General features: G+C 32.8%; 2 protein-coding genes and 1 non-coding gene across 5 annotated transcripts in view; all 3 read right to left on the reverse strand.

The window, feature by feature from the left end:
- LOC105832483 overlaps window positions 1-24,923 on the reverse strand; it is a 330,229-nt gene that overhangs the window by 42,931 nt on the left and 262,375 nt on the right. The window lies entirely within an intron of this gene.
- LOC114254478 lies at window positions 19,326-19,445 on the reverse strand. The gene has a single exon (XR_003625863.1). It is a non-coding gene; the product is annotated as a U5 spliceosomal RNA (small nuclear RNA).
- Window positions 20,060-24,923, reverse strand: part of LOC114253764 (transformer-2 protein homolog alpha) — a 69,070-nt gene continuing 64,206 nt past the window's right edge. The window contains exon 3 of the mRNA XM_036282663.1: window positions 20,060-20,393. Within this exon, the coding sequence (XP_036138556.1) occupies window positions 20,349-20,393 (45 nt within the window). The 3' untranslated portion in view covers window positions 20,060-20,348. The remainder of the gene's footprint in view (window positions 20,394-24,923) is intronic.

The following is a 24,923-nucleotide window of genomic DNA, read 5'->3' on the forward strand; positions in this document are numbered from 1 at the left end:
TTTTGCATTTTTGAAACAAGGACCGCGACGAAGTGCGAGTGGCTACTAAGTAGCATTGTCCAAAAATCATCGTCAGCATAAACACAGCCCGTAAACATATGCGAATACTGTCCACTATGAGGATGGGCATCGTGCCAGCCGGAAAAGTTTCACCGCCACGATTGTGCGGGCGCCGAAACTACACGCTGGGAGAAACGAAATGGGTGCGGATGCAGAAAACTCGTCTCAACGTACACAAACAAATTACATACGGTTATACTAGCGAAACAGTGTTCTGAAAGCCGGGCCAGGCAAGAGCAACGACCAGGAGAAGAGGGCAACGGGAGAATTTTCCTTCGACGTTCAAGTTTGGCGAATGAGTTTCAGATTTGTGATAGATTGCAACAGTTATGAGTTGCGACCTAGCTTTCGCGTGTGTTTCCTCTGTTTTTGGAGAAATTTTGCATCCGTTTGATTTTAGCTAAAGTTTAAACTGAAGACTGTACTCATTATTTTTGCATCTAATATGTTGTCACTTATTTAAATAATAATTTAATGAAATTTTTGTTCTAAGAATCGAGTTAAAAACACAACGAGTTTTAAAATATTTTGTCTACCTTTGCACGTTAAAAAGAATAATCAGTAATATTAATATTACCGTGGTTTAGCATTGTATATTTAAGATTAGTGATCGCTTAGATACTAATCTTAAATATATGTGTTAAACACAAAGCAATTTTTATCGAAGCAACGAACACTCGAGAAGCATCAGCTTCGAGGAAGTGCAATTTTCTCGGCGCTCGGAAAATTTGCATCGCATGTTCAGAATGCACTTTTCTCTTATAAGCTTCTTAAATTGGCGCCTGTACCGAAATGAAAGCCGCGGCAAGCGGACAAAGGCAGTCGCGAGTGGTTTCACCAGGATGAACATATTCAAGAGGTTGAAGTTCATTTCGGGACTAAGCCATCGGAGGTGTTCTACCAACGCGACTGTTCAATCGAAATGGCAATATCGAAAGAGAGAGAGAGAGAGAGAGGGGGGAGGAAGGAGAAAGCCAAATGAGGCGAGAAGAGTATCAGAGAAATAGAGAAGAACGACGGAAGTCGTGGAAAGATTTAGGAGATGTGTGCAGATGCATATGTGGATACGTGTATATAAGTAAGTTCGATATTTACGCCGCAGAAATAAGAAAAAATAGAAAGGAGTAGAAATAATTTGTACGCAATCCCCCTATGTTATAGAGCAAGATATAAATAATTAATTATATTCTTTGTTCAATTTGATTGTCTCAATAATGAGTGATAATATATCTTTTGCTAGTTTTGCTAAAATGCCTACCTAAAAATTTAGCTAGATACAGAGTTGAAAATTATTTTGTTGGATAATTAAAATAATTATGTAAGGCGCTCAAACATGAGTAGCGCTGCAAACAATTTACCAACTAGGCTATATAATTATTTTAATGGTTCAACAAAATTATTTTTAAATTTGTAAAAGAAAAAATTCATTCTTACATAAAAAAGCAATATCCCTTGTTATTTTACATAAATATAATTTATAAATAAAATATTACATTTATTTGATAATCTATATTATAATTGTCTTGAATAATCTAACTTTAAAAAAAATCACAACTTTCTAATTTAATAAAAATAATGCTTTTCCAAAATAACTTTTAATTGAACTTAATTTAATCTTAACTTTTAACTAAGTTACTTTTTTTGTTCGTGTAACTTTTAATGCAACTAAATTAGTTTTAGTTACATTAAAGCACAAAGAACCAACTATGACCCCGAATAAAACTTGTCTTTAATTGGTTCCGTTTTCACATATTTAATCTATATTCTCTTATTATTAGAAATTAATTTTACAAGTCATTTAACCTTAACTTAATTTAATTGAAAAAGAAATATTAACTTACAACCCTGAAATTTTTAGGCACTTCAGCAAAACCGTTCCCTTTCGCGTATATTTATAGATATTTATAAATATCGAAACATTTTAACAAAACAGCTCGCGTGAGAATGAACTCCCGCGAAAATTCGCTTAATCCATTAAATTGGATGAGTCTTGGATCATATCTCTTTGCACGGACATATTTCTGCCAACGCGTCCGCCAGACCAAGCCGTGCGAATCATGACGGGAGATACAGGTGAACGAACACAACCAAGCGTTGTACCAACCCAGTGACTGATAAACTCAGGCACGATGACGGACGTATACGATCATGTGCGCGCGCGAATGGATATTTCGCCGACACGGGTAAAGCTGAATTGCGTGTACGCGCGTGTACATCGAACGTGTGCTGCATCCTCTGCAATTGGTCCGCGCCGCATCACTATCAAGGGTGCGACGCACGTTCGTCACTTGTACACGCGTGGCCTTCTGTTCGGTGTTCACGCGGGCGTGTATGCGCGTGGAAGCGCGACTATCAGAGGGTGTGGAGCGCCGAGTCATGTTTGCGAGTAAACGGAGCAGGAGGCGAGATGGAAACTCGCGCCGCCGCCGCGGAAACTGAGGTAAGGTAAATTGCTACAAGACGGATCATAAATATCTCCAAATAGCCTTATATACGCGCAACGGTCTTCGTTAGGACGGGAAGCACTGCAGCCTGCATAGCATAGATTTCGCATCCTGCCCGCTGTACGATGCGATTCAATGACGTAGGCAGCTGCTGCAGCCAGATGTTACGATGGCTATCGATAATGGGGAGTCTTGTGAAACTGACTGCTTCAAACTAGTCGAATTCGTAGGCAAGCGTAATGTTGCAATGCCTTGCATGATGCGTTTCCCCGATATGCTTCATACTTTTTTAAGATAATTGCAAAGTTATAATCGAATCGTATAAAATGGCATTAATTATGCAATAATAAGTTGAATCTTTTTGACCGTACAAATAATATAAAAAATAGAAGAAATGCCATTTTTTTCGCTCACAGCAGAGACTTAATAACATATTAATTATTTTATTAATAACATATTAAGTATTTATTAATTAATATATTTTTCGATTCTATAAACTGCATATATCAATATCGGCTGTCAAACTTAAACTGCAATCGTAAACTGAGGCTAGAAATAATTTTTAAATTAATTTGATAATATAAATTTGATAACAATGCTAAGGATGTTAAAAACTGTAAAGAACTTATTGCGAAAAATATAAGTTCTACAACTGTAATCGGGATACGGTAATTAACATAGAGATATTACCAAGCACTAACAACCGCTTCGATCGAGAAATTTCTTCCTCTTACTTCTTGTAACCTTGATAACCAATTTACGTTGATCTCTTTTCAGCAAATGATGCGAGATGAATAACAATAAGCTCAACATCTGCAAGTCTTATCGAATATTGTCTCCAAGAATCGGTATCTGGGCCAAGGACGGCCTATTGCACTCGACACAGTTGCATACCACGCGCGCAGGGTACAATTAATGGTGCAATTTAGTTGGGGTCGAGAGCCGCTCACCAGAACGATATGACCGAAGCCGAAGGGAGAGAGAGAGAGAGAGAGAGAGAGAGAGGAGAAAGAGAGAGAGAGAGAGAGAGAGAGAGAGAGAGAGAGAGAGAGAGAGAGAAATGAGCTAGTTGGAGGATAAGGGAGAGCTGACAGTTTGAAGGAAAGAGGTAAAAGAAGAATGCAAGGAGCGCGAAATAATTCTCACCGAGATAAAAACCAGATGGATGTCACGTAAGACTGCCGCAGCTGAAGCAGTCTTTTTCAAAAATTAACTCTTTCATCCCTTCTCGTCGCTTTGCAGACGTTACTTTTTCCCATCGCTTATCAATTAATTTTCTCAAGGATTTAATATTTTCCGAGAATAAAAACGAATTGAATGTTAGTAAAGTTTATAAATATGCAACGTTTACTTAAAATTAAATTTATAAAAAATAATACATATAATTATTAATTACCTTATACATATATGCATATAAAATTTTGTCATAATAATATGTGTGTGTGTGTGTTGTATATATATACTATATTGTTATATATAGTTTATTAAAGATAACTATAATTGTATTATTTTTGATTTATCTTCTTTTATTTGATTCTCCTATTTTTATTTTCTCTGAAGCAGATTAATACAATTATTACTTTGCGTATTTTTTAAATCACAATCTTATTTGGAAGATGTACGATAAACGCAATGCGATAACTGTGAAACGATTGCCGATAACAGTAATAAGAGGTAATTTCTATCTTGTCTGTGGCTTTTTACAGAGAGAACGGGTTCGAAATAAACGTTAGCATGTAAAATACCGACATTTGACTGGTACAAGAGGATGAGTTCGGTTAACCGCTTGGTTTTTAACCGACATTCTTTCGTTGTTTTCGAATGAGATTCGATTTCGATACTCGCAACATGATATTGTCTTTCCGTATTATATTTAACAGCATCTTTAATTATCGGTTGAAAGTTTGTTAACAACATCAAGTGCCGATAAAACTTTTCTTGATATTTATGATAATCGTTGAAAATCGTGATTGCTATGCCTAATTTTTTTCGAATAGCAAAACAAATTTATCGTAAAATAAAATAACATTTTTACACCTGAAATTATGTTTAAAATTTCAGGGATTTCTTTCTTTTTCCTACATACATAGACACATACATATATCAATATAAAATATTATAGAAAATAGTAAGTTCGACAAACATATTATACGTATATATACTAAGATTGTTAATAAATAAGATTGTTAATAATATCATTCATCTTCGAGGAAGTTTTTATGTATGATGAGACAACCCTTATGATGATAACGTTAAGAGCTTCGAACTTGTTGTAGTTGAGTATACTCAAGAATCTTTCTTTTTTTTCTCCTGCAATCATGTCTTCGCAGGCTGCTCTGAGTACCTGCCAACACTTTCGAACGTGAAGAATGCGTCTCGTCCGTGGATTATATCCCCGGCGAGTCGCGCGTGCTCGAGCACGCGCCGCGCTATTTCTTCTCACTTCGTGTCTCGCAATCTCCTTGTAATTGGAGCCTCTTGCATCGCCCCGCTGCTCTGCGATTTCCTTGTGATTGAAACGACGTCGTGTATAAGACACGCTGTTTAGAATTCACGAACAAGATTAGTTCTCGCGTATATATTGCCTTTAGGCAATACAAGTCACCGCAATTAGACACTCATTTGCGATCAACCTCATTGTCGCATTGTCAAAGATAAAATTAATTAAGTTTAGATACAGGTTGCATATGATGCAAGATGTCATTCGCTGTTGCATATTTATAAATTAATTATATAAGAGAGTAAACTACGTCGGTACAAACAATTTTTATCTTTGATTTAATGACTGCAATGTTACGTATAAATGATATCAATAAACGTATTTTGTTTTAAATCGGACTTAATGCAAAAACATTTCATGACTATAATAACATCGCAGACAGAACATTAAACTTTTAACATTCAATTGTTTTTTTTTTTAATTAATGTGGGAAATTTTTTAAATTCCGTATTGCGATATTGCAATGAATAGCAGGAATTACAGTCAATTTTAAAGGACTACGAGAGAAAGAGAGAGGAGGAGAGAAGAAAAGTTCGCCACTGAATAAAGAATCGTGTTTGAATTAGTTTCATGTTACTTTTTTTTGGAGTCAAAATTATAGGTGGTTGGAGAGTGGAATAACAAAGTTTCATATGTACTCAAAGACTTATTCGTCGCAGACAGAATTTTCCTATATAACAATGACATAATTACCCGTTAACTTTTGCAACACAACAAGAGAAAAGTATCAACTTGAGTAAAAAACCAATTTTTATTACGTATTGCACATTATCATTGTATATACATCTATATACATGTACTACATACACATATACAGTTACATATATCTATATATATCTATATACATATACATACATATATATGTATACATATATGTAGATATATGTATGTGTACATATATGTATAGTATATTTGGCAATAAAATTTTCAAAAATATATTTTGAGGTTCAAATAGAAAATAATGTACAAAAATTTTTATTTAATTTTATATATTATGTTTGTTATATCCTGTACTTTTTTTACGCATATGATATCATAACTTTGTGAATAATTCAAAGTCATATTAATATATTCCAAAATAAAGTCAAATATAAGTATTGAATTTGTTAGATAAGTCACTTTTTAAAATTCACTTTTACAAATGTGACGGACGATTGGATTACGAGAGGGAAAATGTAGATCGCTGAAACGACAGTAAAATCACTGGAACCTTGCAGGAAATAGAAGCACGTGCCACACCAAATTGTGACAGTGAACATCGTTTATCTCCTTGAAATAGGAAGCCTCGAAAAGTGTAAGAGAACGTGTTCTTTTCTAGAAAATGAAAAGAACCTAAGATGAATGAATTCGCGTAATAGAATAAAACCAACTTGAGGACAGTACGAAGGTTTGTCGGATCCATTAGATCCTCCTTCGTGTCCGACGGCCCACAAAATAAACTAATAAAGCAACCACCGATTAATTCACGTTCTGTCTCTTCAAGGAGGATCCTTATCGTTCTGTGATGCTTGGGTATTCTTCAATTTGAATCTCGTTCTGATCTTTACCACTGACAAGTTGACGTGAATATGCGCTAATATCTCAAAAATTGTCTTTACTTTATACACCTTTCGCTTTAATAAAAATTTCATATTAATCATGCTGTTGCGAAACAAGTCATTAATTCTATACAGCATTTTGCTGTATAGAAATTGCCGTTGTTTGAAGCTCTAAATATTTATGGTTGGAAATTACAGCCTATACCGGACAGGTCCAAAAATTGATGTTGACTTACCGTCCTCGTCTCGCAGCTGGAGGCTGGATTCTCTTTTGACAGCAGTGGCTTAATGCAAATTTCACGGGACGACTGGTGTCATAAAAGCCGCGGTTTAGATATCAATTTATCACCGCTTTCTGCTCGGTAATATCGCATTATTTCCTACCCTTTCTGGTCCTCGCGGCCCGCAACAATGGCGATGGGCAATCAATAGCACTCACAACCCGCCTCTCTTTCGCGCACCACCCCTCTGTACTCCCACAACCCTGCCGCATCGTTCAGCCTGGAGGGAACTTTTGGTCATTTTTCATTCTCATGTCCTATCGACGGCCGACATTACAGTATGAAGACTGACGTGTACGCCATCGATGTGCGAGCTATGCACGCATTACTGCTTCCATTCTTTGTATTAACTGTAGGGGAGGGAGAGGATGCAAAAGAGCCCAAAACAGAGCGGGATTAGATAGGCGCGAATTAATTTCATGTGGAAACATTTGCAAAATAAGTTGTATGCACCTTTGTTAAATCTTCTATATACTCTAGTGCGATTAAAATAAATATATATTTCACATCGCAAACATTTTCAAAATCTATTGCATGCCTATCAGATTACAAGATTAATATCATTCCAGTAATTAATCGAAATTATAGTAGTTATAATCTTAAAAATAAAAGTCGTACAAATTAATTCAAAGGAGAAATTAAATAAGTAATCCTGTTAGTCATAATCGTAAAAATTACCGAAAAATTATGAAGAATTGTATTTTAAGAACAAAAATTCTCAAAATATATGATTATAATGCTCGGTGTATATATTTACAAAGCAAATTTTTTATAAAAAATGTATATTATAAAAAACTTTTATATTAATTTTCTATAAGCAATGTACACAAAAAATATTTGTTTCTTCTTAAAGTTTCATTTTGAACGATGGATAATTTAAAAATACAAACATTCCGCTAACTTGAAAAGAACAATATTTTTCAGTCAATATTGACAAAAGCCTTGAATTGAATCGAATCAAGCGGCGCAGCAACGGCGGTACATTAAAAAAGGATTGACTGTGGTGGCTGAAAGTAAAGGGTAGATTCGAGATATCGCAGCGAGCCCGAGGGTGGTTAGTGCAATGAGAAATAAGAGGGCATATAAGCGAGCCGCGGCTGTTAGTTCGCAGCCTGGTCACGACACGGGTAGGTGCGGCATGAGGCGGTTTCCATGGTGGGCAGGGTATATAGCCCGGAGACTGGAGAGACTGCATTATGCATCCAAAAGTGGCTAGCTACACCCAGCTGCGATTGGACTCCTAATGTGATCCGTGCACAGGGGGCACGCTTCTCGTAGAATATTCGACGCCCGATAGAGTTCAGCAGGAAAGTGCCATTTCTATAAGATTAGCACCTCCAATTTTCAAAAATCCGATATAACTGATAAAATTTTCTCCCTCTTCCAAAAAATTTTGGTGTTTACAATACATTTTAAAAAGAATATCGGCAATGTAAAATGTAATATATAAGACATTCGCATATATAAGAATAATTCGATTTCACATTTTTGTTGTAAAAATTCTTATAATTGACGCATTTTCATGTCATTCAATTTGTAAAGAAATTTTTGTCTTTTTACGTGTCACTTGAGTTAGATAACACAATTTTGTGATATCATTATTTTTTAAAGAGATATATATGGCTCAGAATTAGATCAAAGTATTATAAGCATAACTTGATTTCGCACTTTGTTGTGAAAATTGGTAATGATTTAATCATAGGATCGATTTGAGTCTTATACTTTGAGTCTTAATACTTTTCGAACTCGACACTTTTGATGAATGCTGTAAACCTTAAAATCATAGATTTTAAATATTGCAATCCACTGAAAAGATCATGTGTACATATATACATGTATTTTCATGTATTATCTATAGTATTTTCTCTTTATTTTGATATATATATATGTGTGTATATATACATATGTATATATAAGTTTATAATGAAACACTGTGCTCTTTTCAACAAAACTAATTTAAATCTACCTTAGTGGAAAAGTTATATTACTATGTCCGTTTTTCTTTGACACTCATTATGCAATGTTATTACGTGTTTTTATAAATAACATCCTAAACTTAGATATTTTTATAATTTCAGTTTCTAGAAACGAATTATAAACAAAATACTGGTGGATAAAAAAATGTTAAGTCCAATTAAAAATATTGATTATTAACAATGTTATTGTACAAAATGTAAATGGAGATTGTAATATCACCTTTTTCTTAATACAGTAAATATGATATTTTGATTACGTAAATGAGAAAAAATAAGAGAAGAGAAAAAAGGAGCTTGGGGTGCACAAAAGAAAAAATAAAAAGAAGAAGACGAGCGAAGATCCTCTCTGTGCACTCGTGCGTAATTATTCGAGAGCATGTACAGAAACCGTCATGATATCGTCGACAGATCCTGTCGGCGCCACCACCTGACAAATTCAACCTCGAAGTCCTATGATTCGATTCGAGCCAGCGACCCAAATCACTTCCAATATTCACTATGCGATAGAAGACGAGAACCTGCCCAAGTATCGTCGTGACTTTGCTGTTCCTGACGTTGGCTAATCTTTACTTCTGGCGGAGTCTTTTCGCATCGCTGACTGTATCTTCAGATACATATTTTATATCAGTACAATTTCACCGTCGAGAAGCTAACGTAATTATTTCAAACTGTCAAGCTTTATTTATAAGTTATTTAACCGTGCATATAGCACATCCCTATATACCAAAAATATTTATTTAATGCTTTCGTTAGCAACATTATATACATATAATGCGCTTGAGTTTCATGGATATAATTTTGCATTCTAGGTTTCTAAAACAAAGTTAAAATTTATGTTGTTAAATATCAGATATCTTAGAAAATATCTAATTAGTGTATGTAATACGAGATGTTGATTATATGTATCAAATAATTATCTAGTTAACTAAGTATTGTTTTGAAATGCGCAGATAATGAGGTGGCGAAAGTTTTCAAAATACCTATAACATAGTAATATATAACATGTACTTTAAATGATAAAATTATTACACACAGACACAGGTGCAAGAATGTATTAGCCCGAGAAAGAAGAATAACATTGTAACATGTTTAATTGTGTGTAAAATTATATTACCTTTAAAAAGTAAAAAATATCGAAATATCAAAGTTATATAAAATTTTTGAGATAACGTGCGGTAGAATTGCAAATAAAATAAAACCTTTGCGAAGGGTTGATTTATATATTTGTTTATGGTCCGAGGCGACGCAACGCTGCACTCGTTCACAATCGCAACACAAATAACTCGAATATACTAGAGCCAGTGATTTGTCTCCGACTATGGTTTAGCACTTCTCACCTGTTATCGATTTTGTTGGTCAACCGAGGCCATTCTTTTTGCGTTTGTTTTATTTTTATGGCCCTTTTGCAACAGTTGCAGCTGTACACCGTTGACACATTGAGAGGATCGCAAAAGTAATCGTAAATGCATAAAGCGGAGAAGAAAAAGAAAGTATAATAACAAATTGTACCATAAGTACATTGATCGATTATGAGCGATTAAGCAACATAAAATATATAATAAAATCAAAATATTAATTTATATGTATAATAGATTATAAGATGATATAGAATATGGGATTAATTATCTGTGTAACAAAAATAAAACATATAGGGTTAGTAATGCAATTATTTAATATTTATTTATGTGTTCGCGCAATGACAAATAGTTACGAGAATTTATATTTATCTAAAGGATTATAGGAATGTAATCATTCAAGTTACCACAAACCAAATCGAACCAAAGTGAGTTGCAACAATTTGGTTCCAATGTCGTTAACGGTCAGTGCAGTTGTTATGCTCGACTAAAGGAAATGAATTAATTGACGCCCGGCGGCGCTTTGCCTTAATCAAAAGCAGGTCATGACGTCACGAGCGGAATATTGTTCTTATTATGCAGTTCACTTGAGTATTCTCTCTCGAGTCACTGTAGATTTAAACAGTTGAGTAACATGTGTATAGAAAGTAGAACTGCTGCAATATAGATCCCACACTGAATCAAAACTGTACATAAATTCCAATGAAATATTCATTCTACTAATAAAAAATTTATTAAAATTGGTCCAATGAATTATTTTATCATCAGGATGTTTTATTTATTGTAATAACACTAATAACGAATAATTCGTTATATTAATAAATTTATTTATGACTAATAAAACTTTAATATAATATTGTGATAACATATATTATTGTATTGAGTATATCTGTAGTTGGCAGCAACTACATATCTTATAACAACATATATATTGCATTTTTATCAGTGTACTATTAACAAAAAGTTTATTATATTAATGAATTTTAGTCAATAAACGCCATACATCGATACTATAAAGAATATTTTTTTCAGTGTGTTAAAAATATTAAAAGAAATATAGGATATAATAGTATTGTAAAAAGAACATAATAGCTTATAAAGAAAGAATATAAATAAAGTATAAAATTTTCAACTTCGCTACAAGCATTTTCTGAAATACAGATACACGAAATATTACACGGAATACGGATACTCCTACATGTACTCATTAAAGTTTATTAATTTTTTAATAAGTTTTATTAATTAGGATACGTATTGAGCACGACGCAATTAATCGACTCAGTTTATAAATTTTTATCACGCAGAAAATAGCGGAATACGCGACGGTGCGCCATCATAAACGAAATTTATCGAAACTCGGATTCGTGAGTTTGAATTTTAATCGAGCTCTATTAATTTATTTACACGATTACTATAGCAACGATTTTAAATTATAAATTCTCGTGGCGCTCGCGAATTTATATAAAATAATTTGAAAATTGTTGTAATTTTATTGCTCGCACACACCAGTTACGTGAGAAATCAAGAGGAATTACGCTTGAGCTAATCTTTCCTGTCGTAACAAGATGGGCATTTATCACCAGGAAGAAAAGCAAGAGAAAAAGATCGGACATAGAAAAAGTGCATCGAAACTAAGTGTACCGATCCATGCAGGGGGAGAACGAATGGGATGGATGGCGACGCGATAGGCGACGAAGTGGGAAAAGCTTCTGCGGCTAAAAGTCTTGTACGCTTTTCAATATCGCTGGTCACAAATCTCTCTTCCGCGCGCCGTGGGAAAAACCTGCCGAGGTCGACACCGTAGAACGTGAAATCCGAAGGATATGACAAACTGTACATTTTTCTATTTAGAGTTACATAAGTCCGTAAGTAAATTATTGACAAAAAAATGTGTACGTTGTAAACTCGTGCATTGAGAGAAAAAAATAGTTGCATTAACCATAATTTATAGTTATTTTTGGCCGTAACAATATTTTTATAGTTAAATTAACAATATAAATTATACTTAACTTAACACTATATTATTGTTACAATAGCTATAGCATTCGTTCATACAACCATATGTATGGTTAAACGTGCCATAATTGTGATTTATGTATGGTAGAATATTTGTATGATAGAATATGTATGGTAGAAATTATTATAATTTATAGTAAACTTTTTAGTTTATAGTAAAATTTTTACTCTGTTTGGCACAACTATACGTATATGGTTATTTACACTAACATTATAGCAATAATAACTATAAAAATGATATTTGCAACTATAATTATTTTACTATGCAATTATAGTTGCAAATACTAGACACTTTTCTCTCAGTGTGATTTCAAAATACTAGATAGCATCTAAATTTAATAATTTATAACAATGTTAACGTCTCATTATAGTAATATAATTCGAGATAATTTAAAATTATTTCGGCAGTAGGTGCATTTCATAATACTGAACAAGTATTCAGTTAATGAAGCAAAACATCGACAATAATGTAACGTAACCGGTCCTTTTAGTAGTAGCTACTATGTCCTTTAGGTTACAGCTGGTGCCACTTTAGCAGCGCGAGTTATATATTCTCTCACATTGTTATAAGTGCTCTCAAACACCTGTGTGGCTTAAGTCGACGGAATTTGATTTATTCATGTCTTTAATCTTTTTCCGGTGCGGACACATACGCACCTTGAAAGGGTAGCAACTAAGATTTGCAATGGCACTGGACCGCAATATCGTTTAATCTTAAGTTTGTATAAAAGCACCGCGAAATTACCATCTGACTTTTAATCTCACGTTGTTCGCAGCGAGTTTCAAAACTTTATAATTACATCGGCGTGTCAGCATTCGTAATCATGTGGCGATACGCTTTCTAGCTTGTCGTGGCTTTTTTGATGAGCTCATCGTCCTGAATTGTTTTTCAAAATATTATCCTTTTATCCATCCCTTCTCTGTTTATTTCATAATAGAAACGACAGCTTTTTAAAACATTCCTACTTTTATATTTATATACACAAGATGGACAGAATAATTTAAACATTTTATGTAATTACACTACACGGAGAGAATTTTCTATTAAAATTTACCTTCAAAATCTGCTAATTGTAGGACCCCTCGAGGAATTTTACTATACTTTTTAATAAAATTTACTGTGCGTTTAGTAAATTTTACTAAAAAGTATAATAAAATTCGTCGAGGTCACACATTCTCCCACAATTACCAAATTTTGAGGGTAAATTTTAAGAGAAAATTCTTTCCGTGTATTTATCCTGTTAATAATAAATTAATCCTACCATTTGTCTTTAATTATAGATTTTAGCCTCTTATTCAAAATAATCTGTATTAAGGACAAATAATTAATTAATCTCTTATTAAGAAAATAAGTAGTGTATTTTTGGGTGTTTCCATTATTTTGTCTGTTTCCTAATGTTTATAACGATAATTATAATTGTAATTTTATTAAAATTATAGTTATATTTAATAATAACTGTAATTGTAACAAAATTAATAATAATAATAATGCTGTATTCTAAAAACATATATGTAATCTTCATAATATTTTGAGAAAGGAATAAATTCTTTCCATTAGCGTAACGCATATTCTCAGAATTCAGCGAGCTAAACCGATTTACGGAAATGGCATTTCACTTCCTAGATATTACATCGCTGCTTAGCTGAATGTTCTTGGCTAATTCAATTAGAGCTAGTATTAGGTGATGCCGCGGAGGGATGATACAAGAATTAGCCACTCTGATAGTAGCAGATCGTATTAAGGAGAAGCTGAGTTGCTCGACATTTCCTTAAGTTGCTCGTGACATTCAGTCGCCTGATCTGTCGCGGAATGTTATGTGATAAAGGAGATCATAGTATACAGTAAAACACATTGTTCTATTGAAAAGGACTTTTACGTTCATGTAACAATTTTATTATTTTTTCTTCTAACCTCGAACAATATTTGTTTGGTGATATTAATATTTAGTGAATAAAGTTAATAGATTTAATAAGACAAGTCCAGAATTAACTTTTTTCTATAATTTTGAGAACAAAGATCTTTTTTAATAAATAAAACAATTTTTATAATTTTTTTCATTATTAAGATTATGCTGCTTTCAAAATATATTGTAACTATGTAATATGAATAATTATAATTTATATTTCTGTTTTACTTTTTTATGCAGAAGCAAGATATCTTTTAAGTTTTATCTGTTTATATATTATAGCAAGTGTTGAAATTTAATTGCATTCTTTTTCTTATAGCCTATTAATTTTTCTTATTCTCAATTTCATAAGGTAAAAGCTCATATTCCATCTAGGGAGTAATCTTCGACTCTTGAGCAGGATCATCCGCCTTGCAAATAAAACCTTGCGAAGCTTGCACGGAAGGTAAGGACGGATACTTCCTGTAAGTCGGGGCAAAGCGCTCGAAAAGTCCGATCCCCGTACGCGAGTGCAGCGCGAGGAGTAAAATCAAAGCCGGTGCAATAAAAAATCAAAGCCAAGACGAGAGACTACGGTGCGGAGGGGGTCAAGGACTCTTTTCGCTGCTTTGACGTCGAACGAACGAACGTCTAGCATATTCTGCTCTGACATGCACCACCGCGCTCTTCCGGTATCCTACGAAAGCACCACAACGAGTGAAACTCCTGAAATATTCACGATAAAGAAAAAGCACCTCTGAAATCGTGAGCTTCGTACATCGCAGCTTCCTGTGGTTTTGATATTCTTCTATGCCCGGGGAATGAAAAGATTCATTCGGTGTTGGCCTCGGTATCTTAATAGCAGAGAAAATTAAGATATCCTTCAAGTCAAATTTCCTCGTCTTTAACTCGGAATTTGTCTTATTTCTCTTATTATATCTTGAGAACATCGTTTCGTAAGAAGGGATAAAGAACGAGTTTTAATTTAAAATAGAAATATCACGTTTAAGGGAAATCGAAAGAAAAGTAAATTCGCGACACTGTTCGTTTGATGATTTAATCAATTTGCAAGTTCTACTTCACTCTATGAAGCATGGCATAATCTCTTGGTGGAGTTATGATCATGCCTCTTCTAAAAAGGCTTCGGGAAAATTTATGAATTCTTGGGCGCAGTCTTACTGCCGACACAACGATTCGTCGCAGGCCCTGCAGTCACCTGCCCCCTTCCCCTCCCTTCTCCTCTTATGCTCCCCTTAACATTATTGAAGAAACGATCTACGGTAAATTTCCCGAGAGCACGTCGCGCGTAAAATGGTTCGTCGCGGAATAAAAAGCACGTGCCTCGACTCGTTGCTGCGATATCTGCGATTCTATCGGCTAGGTTTTTTCATGCATACGATAATCATAGCTCGTTGTAGCGTCGGCTGCAAAATGCTCTTCAATTCACCCTGCACCCTTAAATTGTTTGGAACGACGGTTATAAGTGAGTTTTATTTTATAAGAGTAACATTTATTAAAATGCATGAAATGTTTAATAAATAAATTAAGCACTTGAAAATTTCAAGCTAAAATAAATTTACAGAGAATATAAGAAATAAATATAAGAAAAGTTGCAATGACTATAAATATCACTGTAATTCATAGTCATTTTTGGACCCAATCAAATTTTTATAGTTATTCAATAATATAAATTATAATTAATTTGTTGAACTATATTAAAGTTCTTATAATCATAATATTGATCTATGCAACTTATAATATGGTTGCTGTAACTATAATGGAATTATCTATAATGGAACTATAATGGAATATAATTTTAATATAGTTGTACTATAAAACAATCACAATAAGCTTACTACATGATTATTTTTACCAATTAATATTATATTATATAGTAATAATTATATACTATAAAAGTAATATTCCTGGCTATAATTATTTTATTATGCCATAGTAGTCGTAAATATCATTTTTCCTCAGTGTATAAAATTATTTATCAGTAGTTGTAGAGATTAATTGGCTGTTGGCGTTTCATTGTGTGAGAATTACATGTAATGCCTAGACTTGATTTGTGTCATGTTTTTCGCTGTAAGTAATTCTATTTCTTTTTTGCCAAAGGAATTCAAGTTATACATTGCGTCTCCAATTTTGTGTCTGAGCATCCCTTGTCCTGCACAGGCAAACAGTTAAGCAAATGCCGAGACAACTTGTCCGGTTAAAGCAAGCAGTTCGTTACAAAGGATATTACAGTAACCGGCGTTTTCGCCTCTTCGTATTTGCATACTTGTCGTATGTGATTACTTTCATATGTGCTATGTAAAAAGATATCATGTAAATTTTGTGCTAATAAAATTACTAATGAGATTATTAACTTCGATAAAGTTAAATACATTATTAATAAAGCTTAAGAAAATAACAAATATTACCTACACTCAAATAATTAATTATACTAACAGAAAAATCCTATATTAATAGTTAAATGCATAAAAAAGGAAAAAATGTTTAAAAAAATGTAAATAGTATTTTGCATTCTATTTTGCATTTTAAAATACCCAGTAAAAAGCAATATAAAATTTCAGAGAAGTCTCACAAAGGAGCTATAATTCAATTCTAATTGAATCCAATTGCAGTGTTAATTATCTTTCCACTTCAGCTATCTCAATTATTCATTTATCAAGTTATCTTCGATTAATTTTGACTATTAAAACTTGAGATTTTGGTTCTATTAAAGATTGAAAATTTCAAGAAAAGTGTATTTATTCATTAAATAAACTACAAAGATGTTTGCATATTAGGAAAAAAAATTTAATTTAGTTAATAAATTTTTAACAGCAACTAAATAATTTGTTTGTTATATTACATATGACAAAAAATTTAGTTATTTCTGTAAAATATATATAAGTAAAAAATATTTGTTTATACTTTAACTCTCTCTTTAAATTGCGATGTATTATCACTGATTTGCAGTAGTTTATTTACAGCTGTGATAATTAATGAGCATTCACAGACTTTTAATGATTTTCACTTCAGAATTAGTGTACAATTACTAAAAGATTAGTGCATTTTCACAAATCTTTACTAAATTTTCATTTATTATAATTTAGAGAGCTTAGAATGACTACTTTATGTATAAAATGTCGATTTTTCGGACGTCTATATAAAAATTCATAAAAAATTAAAAATAATTTTTACTTTCAATTTTGTGTCAAACATTATCAAAAATAATTATTATTTACATTGAAATTGTTACTTAGTTTTTATGAATCAATCCTTTTCTCTCACTAAAAGGGTTAATCATTACGAATGTTTCTTGCAAAATTTTTCTTGCACATTTTACTTCTAATTACAGAAAATTAGAAAACGATATCAAGATGTTGCCGAATTTATGAACAAGGCTATCAATAAATAAAGAAGGAGACGACAACAACGATGACGATAACGGCAACGATAACGATAACGACACTCCAATGACGACGGCGATAGCGACAACGGCAACGACGGGAGATAGGTTGGACTTGTTTTTGTTCCACCCTTCGCACCAGCTTTATTTCCTGGACGTTTCCTTCTGTCGTCCAGTCACGTTTCGCGGAGACACTTGTCTCGACAAAACGCACAGCCGTGACAGCGGAATGACGAGGTGAGCCTGGCAACGAGTAACGAGATCGATCCACCTACTCCACTCATGTTTCATCTAAACGAGAAATAAAGGAACCTCTGGACACAAAACACGAGACCGTACGGGCAAAGAGTAAATGGGGCAAGTAAATCTTTGAAATAAGAAAAATAGAATAATTGTGATGACTTCGGGATTAGAAATTATTTACAGACTAATATGAACAATTATGCGAATGTATCTTTTGAGAGCTGAAAACTTTCAATTAAAAAATGCATAATAAAGATAAACGTTTTATTGACAAAAAAACTTGGCGCTGCTATAGAAAATAAAAAAAATTAATAACAATTTTATAATAATAATAATTATAAACAATTTATTATTTATTTATGTTATAATAAATAATGTCCTATTGCCCCGGCAACGCCAAGTTTTTTTAAATAAAACATTAATTTTTGTTATATTGTAGATACGGCGGGGACAGACGCAGTGAGTCGAGAGATTGTAATAAAAGTTATTTATTTGAATAATGCACAGGGCACACCCTTGTTATACAGTGAGACGTGTGGTATGAGTAGACCACTAACACTGGTGGTGAGAGCCACACAGTGTGGAAGTACAAAGGGGGGACGCTGTGGTACTACTGGAAGAGGGCGCACGTAACAGAGAGAGGAAACCTTGTAATGGTATTCATGAGTCGCCATAAGGAGCGTGATAGGGAACCTCCAATAATTCTTTATTATGCATTTCTTATATAGGGTGTCCCTTAACATGTTGGTCAACGCTCGTAAAAAAGTAGAAGGAATCTAGATGAATATAAAAGTTTCCAATATTGTCTTTCGTTAGGTCTTGGGTTAGATCTTGGGTTAGGTCCACCAATATCGAGGTATTCATTTTTTAAATTATGCAAATAAGAGCACGCCGAGGGAAGAGCTCAATCCGCTTGAGCTATAACACGAAAGAAAAGATCTATCATGAATATACGATAAGCTTTCATTAATTTATTGTTCACAATTTTACGATAGAAATTAATTAGATTTTTGCAGATCCCATACGCTAATATTTCGATTATTAGTGGACCTAACCCAAGACAATATTGGACTTTTATGTTCATTTCAATTTTTTCTACCTTTTTACGAGCGTTGACCAACATGTTCAGAGACACCCTGTATAATGTTAATTAAAACGCTTAAACTTCATTGTATGCAGAACTATATTATTGAATATAATATTTTAATATTGAAGAGTAATAATAAATAAGAAATTTCTAGTTTGTATAAAAATTTTTTTCTTATAATTCATAACTTATATACGTTTATTGCGTACATAACTTTTAATAAATATTTTTTTAATTACATAAATGTTGAAACTTTTGAAACTTCAACATTTATAATAGAATTAACTATATAATTATTTTCTTACATTCTGCAACTTTCACTTCAGTAAGAAAATACTTTCGACTTAAACAAAAACTCGTTCGATTCGTGCAGTAAAGCTAGCTGTATTTATTATATACTAAATATATTTACTTATACATGGTAGTAAGGATTTTACCTACTGTACTACTTTGGCTGCCTCTTCACAGCTCGAGAGCGAGCCGGCGAGGGTTTCTCTCGTTGGACAGATTGTAAACAATTTAATTTTAGATTTACCTATGACCCAGTTTTAACTGAGTCCTCAAAAATTAATTATAAGCTCAGTAAATTGTTCCCCTCCACGGAAATCTTTAGTAAAAGGCGAAAGATTTATCCGTATGTTGAAGGGAAAACCTGAGTAAAGATCTGAGCCTGTAACGTCTCTTATATTGGCAAGAAATCTAATTTTACTTACGAGATTTCAATTTAATAGACCTCTAGTGACAATATTCAAAACTAACATAGTCCAACCCCTATGTGCAACCCCTTTTAACTGGATTCTAGTGATGTTGATTCTACCGAACCAATCTGTGTGTGTGTGTGCGTGTGCGTGCGATATTGATGTAGTAGTAAACAGCAACATATTTCTGCAAATTACTACTATCAATAATACAACTTTCCAGACAAAGCTTTTTCTTATACTAAAACTTGTAGCTTATTTCTAAAAACATATTAATTTTCTTCATATTTTGAGTGTGATAAACAAGTGTGTTTTAAAAATTTCTTTATTATAAATGCTTTTATTTATACAATTAAATAATTATATAATTAAAAATTACTTTTTTATAAGAAAGGTAAAAAAAAGCGCCAAATGTATGACTCTTCTAAGAAAAAAATAACCTAAATTCAAGATAATACTTGGTTTAATTCTACCTAAATAACATACATATGTGTATATCAAATGACATGTAGTATTTTAAATAAAAGAACAAAAATGTATTTTCCCCACAAAATTTAAATGATATAAAAACAAAATGCGCCAATTATAAGAATACATTTTTATACAAACGAATATTTATCATTACTTTTTAATATTAAAATGTCATACTCAATAATATAGTTCTGTATGCAGTGAAGTGTTTTAAACGTTTCGATTAATATATTGATATTATGTAAGAACAAAAAATTGGCTCTAATATAAAAAATAATGACAACTATTTGTTATAATATAAATAAAAAGGATATATACATACATATATTTATTTATATACACATTATGTATTAATATGTTAAATGTAAAATATCGTCTGTATATTAAACTTACTCATTGCAGTATGTCCTTATTCTTAGAAATCAAGATAGAGCTTACCTGAAACATAAAAAGACAATTTGTTACGAATAATTGCTTTAGACAAAATTTCTAATAAACTATTTTTATAAATATTATAAGTAAATATAATTAAGCACGCATACAAAATTTTATTAAAATGATAATTTAGGTACCGGTATTTTTCTTTCTTAAATAAATATCGTGCGAACGTGAGTGCTTTGCCTTTCCGTCTCAGCGCTCATGATTATTAATGACTATTATTGTATATCGTAAAGTATGAATCGATTGTTTACACTCTTTGCATTTTATTGTATTTGAAAGCAAGATTGTTTTATCTTTCTATCTATCTGTGTTAAGAGAGTAAGAGATAAGACGACGTTGTTTTTAGTTTTTGTTTTTTCAAAGATAAAATGTAGAGAAAATAAATATGATGATAAATAATAAAAATAAATTTTAATCGTAAAATGTTACAAGTTTGCATGATTACAAATATTATTTTATAAAGATTAAAGTATATAAAAATATATAAGATTTAACTATATTAAAGTAAAAAACAGAAAAAAAACATATAAAAGAATAATACATGTTTTGTAAAACAGTACTGTTTGGCTCTGTTACTAATTTATTTTATATATTTATATATTGTATACTTGTATGTACATATTCGTTGACGACACCATAATATATACATTGAGCAATGTTGCTAGTGTATGGAATTTTTGATAAATTTATAGATGACGTTGCAACATGCGTGTGCGGTCATTATGAATACTAATATATTATCGGTATAATGTAGAGAATTTTCAATAAAGATAATATGATAGAAATAATTGTAAGAATATAAATATATGCCTTGGAAAGAATAATTTTAAGGAAGTTTCCGAGGAAGAAGAATTTCTACTTTAATTAGATGTTTTAACAATTATATATTTTATTGCTTATTATCTTTCTCCTATTATTTTCTTTACAGTTAAATAAGGAGAACATTTATATATTAAGAATTTACCAAAATATGAGATAAATTTGTTAAAATGGAATTCTCTCTCGCAGAATCCTTCTCCCTAATAAATCCATCCAAGCTGCGTTGAATTTCTTGCGGGCGAGTATAACGGTTGAGCCCTGTACTTCTCTACAAGCATAACTTACTCTTCACGAACTATATTTACATAAGAAACATTTAAAATACATCTGCTGCTTTCGCCTTTATAACGTTAGGCAGCGTTTTCGTATGTATTATGCCATTCCGAAGCTGCGATTATATCCAATCCGGAAATATCAAAGTGCGGAAAGCATACGGACCACAAAAGGCACGTTGGGAACGTGCTATCCGCGGAACGACGCTTTATGGATCGTTCTTTACGGGCAAACGATGTTTAAAGATCAAGGAAACGGTTCCATTGGGAATCGATGCGCGCAGTCCGATCGAGCGCGAATAACGAATGAATATCTAACGATGTTTTACGGTCTAACGTGCGCCTGTGTGAAGTTAGCACCGCATCTTTCAAAATCGTAAGTTTTATCAAGAGTACTATTTGCACCCCAAAGAGTACTAGAGTTCCTGATAGGTATTAGCAAGAGTACCGCCAAAATACTTAGAGAAATTGCAATTTGAAAATATGAGGTGCTAACTTCCCGTGGCACCGCAACATGAAAAATATATTGTTTTAAAGATCCTATCTTAAAGTACTCGAAAAGTACTACAGTTCCTGATACATTTTAACAATAGTACCAACCGCCAAATATTATAAAAAAATTATTGAAATTTGGAGATGGCACCGCAAAATAAAAAAAATATTGTTTTAATGATCCCATCTTAAAGTACTCAAAAAGTACTAGAGTTCCTGATACATTTTAACAATAGTACCAACCGCCAAATGCTTTAAAAAAATTATTGAAATTTGGGGATGGCACCGCAAAATTAAAAAATCATTCTTTTAATGATCCTATCTTAAAGTACTCGAAAAGTACTAGAGTTCCTGATACATTTTAATAATAGTACCAACTAATAAATACTGAAAAAAAAATTTTTTTAAGATTACAGCCTATCTTTCATAAAAGTGGCCGTAACTCTTTTGCCTTTAATTTTACAGTTTTGTGCCTTAATAACTTTTGAAAGTACTCGCTGGGGTGCCAAAAGTACTCCAATCAAAACCCGGAAATTGTAAAAAAATTTATATATATATATACATAAATACAAGTTTTTGGAAAAAATAGATTGATATATAACGTACAATTTGCCGACCTTTTAAAGGTTGAGGTACAAAGCTATAAAATCAAAAACAAAAAAGTTACGGTCACTTTTAATTATGTTAAGTCCTCGAAAGAGATACAATTTTTTCACAATTTCCGGGTTCTGACTGGAGTACTTTTGGCACCCCAGCGAGTACTTTCGAAAGTTATTAAGGCACAAAGCTGTGAAACTTGACGCAAAAGAGTTACGGCCACTTTTAGATACAGTCAGTCCCTTAGAGAGATAAAATTTTTTTACAATTTCCGGGTTTTGATTGGAGTACTTTTGGCACCCCAGCGAGTACTTTCAAAAGTTATTAAGGCACAAAGCTGTGAAACTTGACGCAAAAGAGTTACGGTCACTTTTAGATACAGTCAGTCCCTTAGAGAGATAAAATTTTTTTACAATTTCCGGGTTTTGATTGGAGTACTTTTGGCACCCCAGCGAGTACTTTCGAAAGTTATTAAGGCACAAAGCTGTGAAACTTGACGCAAAAGAGTTACGGCTACTTTTAGATACAGTCAGTCCCTTAGAAAGATAAATTTTTTTTACAATTTTCGGGTTTTGATTGAAGTACTTTTGGCACCCCAGCGAGTACTTTCGAAAGTTATTAAGGCACAAAGCTGTGAAATTAAAGGCAAAGGAGTTACGGCCACTTTTATGAAAGATAGGCTGTAATCTTAAAAATTTTTTTTTTCAGTATTTATTAGTTGGTACTATTATTAAAATGTATCAGGAACTCTAGTACTTTTCGAGTACTTTAAGATAGGATCATTAAAAAAATGATTTTTTAATTTTGCGGTGCCATCCCCAAATTTCAATAATTTTTTTAAAGCATTTGGCGGTTGGTACTATTGTTAAAATGTATCAGGAACTCTAGTACTTTTTGAGTACTTTAAGATGGGATCATTAAAACAATATTTTTTTTATTTTGCGGTGCCATCTCCAAATTTCAATAATTTTTTTATAATATTTGGCGGTTGGTACTATTGTTAAAATGTATCAGGAACTGTAGTACTTTTCGAGTACTTTAAGATAGGATCTTTAAAACAATATATTTTTCATGTTGCGGTGCCATGGGAAGTTAGCACCTCATATTTTCAAATTGCAATTTCTCTAAGTATTTCGGCGGTACTCTTGCTAATACCTATCAGGAACTCTAGTACTCTTTGGGGTGCAAATAGTACTCTTAATAAAACTTACAATTTTGAAAGATGCGGTGCTAACTTCACACAGGCCTAACGTGCGCCTACAATCAAATGCGATATGTATGATGTGGGTATCATCAAACATCGCTTGCATTCGCTTTATCAATCACATATTTCCAATCACGGGTTAAATTCACTGAAAGCGAAATTATGTTCTCTAAATCGAAATCAGTTATGAATCTTATTTGTTGGTATATTTATAATTATGATCATCGGCGACCATTTCGCCGTCTTTCAGTGATTACAATTAAGAGGGAGACATGTACTTTTACCAATCGGAATCAGTGTATTATCATTGAAAGACAGTGTTCAGGAATCACTAATTAATGTAATTATACATAAATATACGAAAAGAAGAAGATTAATTGCAGCAGCAAGAAGCATCTGTGTGATAGTTAAATGTCAGTTGTTCACTATTTCAGTTGCTGTTGCAACAGCTGCTAATCTTTCTTTTTTCGCGTAACATTGAAGTCAGACCACTTACTGTTTATCCGATGTAAAAAATTAAATCAGATTTAGCACTGCAGACATTCTTTTTCAGGGGCGTACGTGATATTCAGTTATTTCAATTTCTGGACAAATCTCAATCTTTCGTCCATTAGAAAAACATGTACCTAATTGTGTTTTCAGAAAAATATAATTTCTCGTAGACTATTACAGTTCGCTCTACCGACGGGACAGGCCATAAATCAGAGTTATAAAAATTTGATATACAAAATAGCTGCACCCTCTCTTATTCGCCGCCTGCGTTTAATTTTCTCAAACTCGTAAACGTGCGGGCGTAGGTGCGCGTTTACCTGGAGCGTTATGACGATGCATAATAAATCCCCTCCTTCAGCGTCGCCTCGTAAAATTTATGATAAAGGGCCGCGGGTAGTTGTTGTTGAGGATGCGGTCCTTCATTGTTCAACCGGTCTTTCGAAATAGCATTTTCATACTGGCTGAAGACTGATTATTATTTGCTGCCGAGCGAACGACAAGCCGGGCGGGATTCATTGTGCGTATCAGACGACTGTTTTTACGACGGGAATCATGCAGCATAGCGGGCCGCGCCATCGAAATCGCTTCGTGATTCATAAACCACCGCGAAACTAAAAGCCACTTCGGCGGTTATCAAAGTGGAATGGGCTT

Source organism: Monomorium pharaonis, chromosome 2 (genome assembly GCF_013373865.1).
Source record: "Monomorium pharaonis isolate MP-MQ-018 chromosome 2, ASM1337386v2, whole genome shotgun sequence".
Lineage (NCBI taxonomy): Eukaryota > Metazoa > Arthropoda > Insecta > Hymenoptera > Formicidae > Monomorium > Monomorium pharaonis.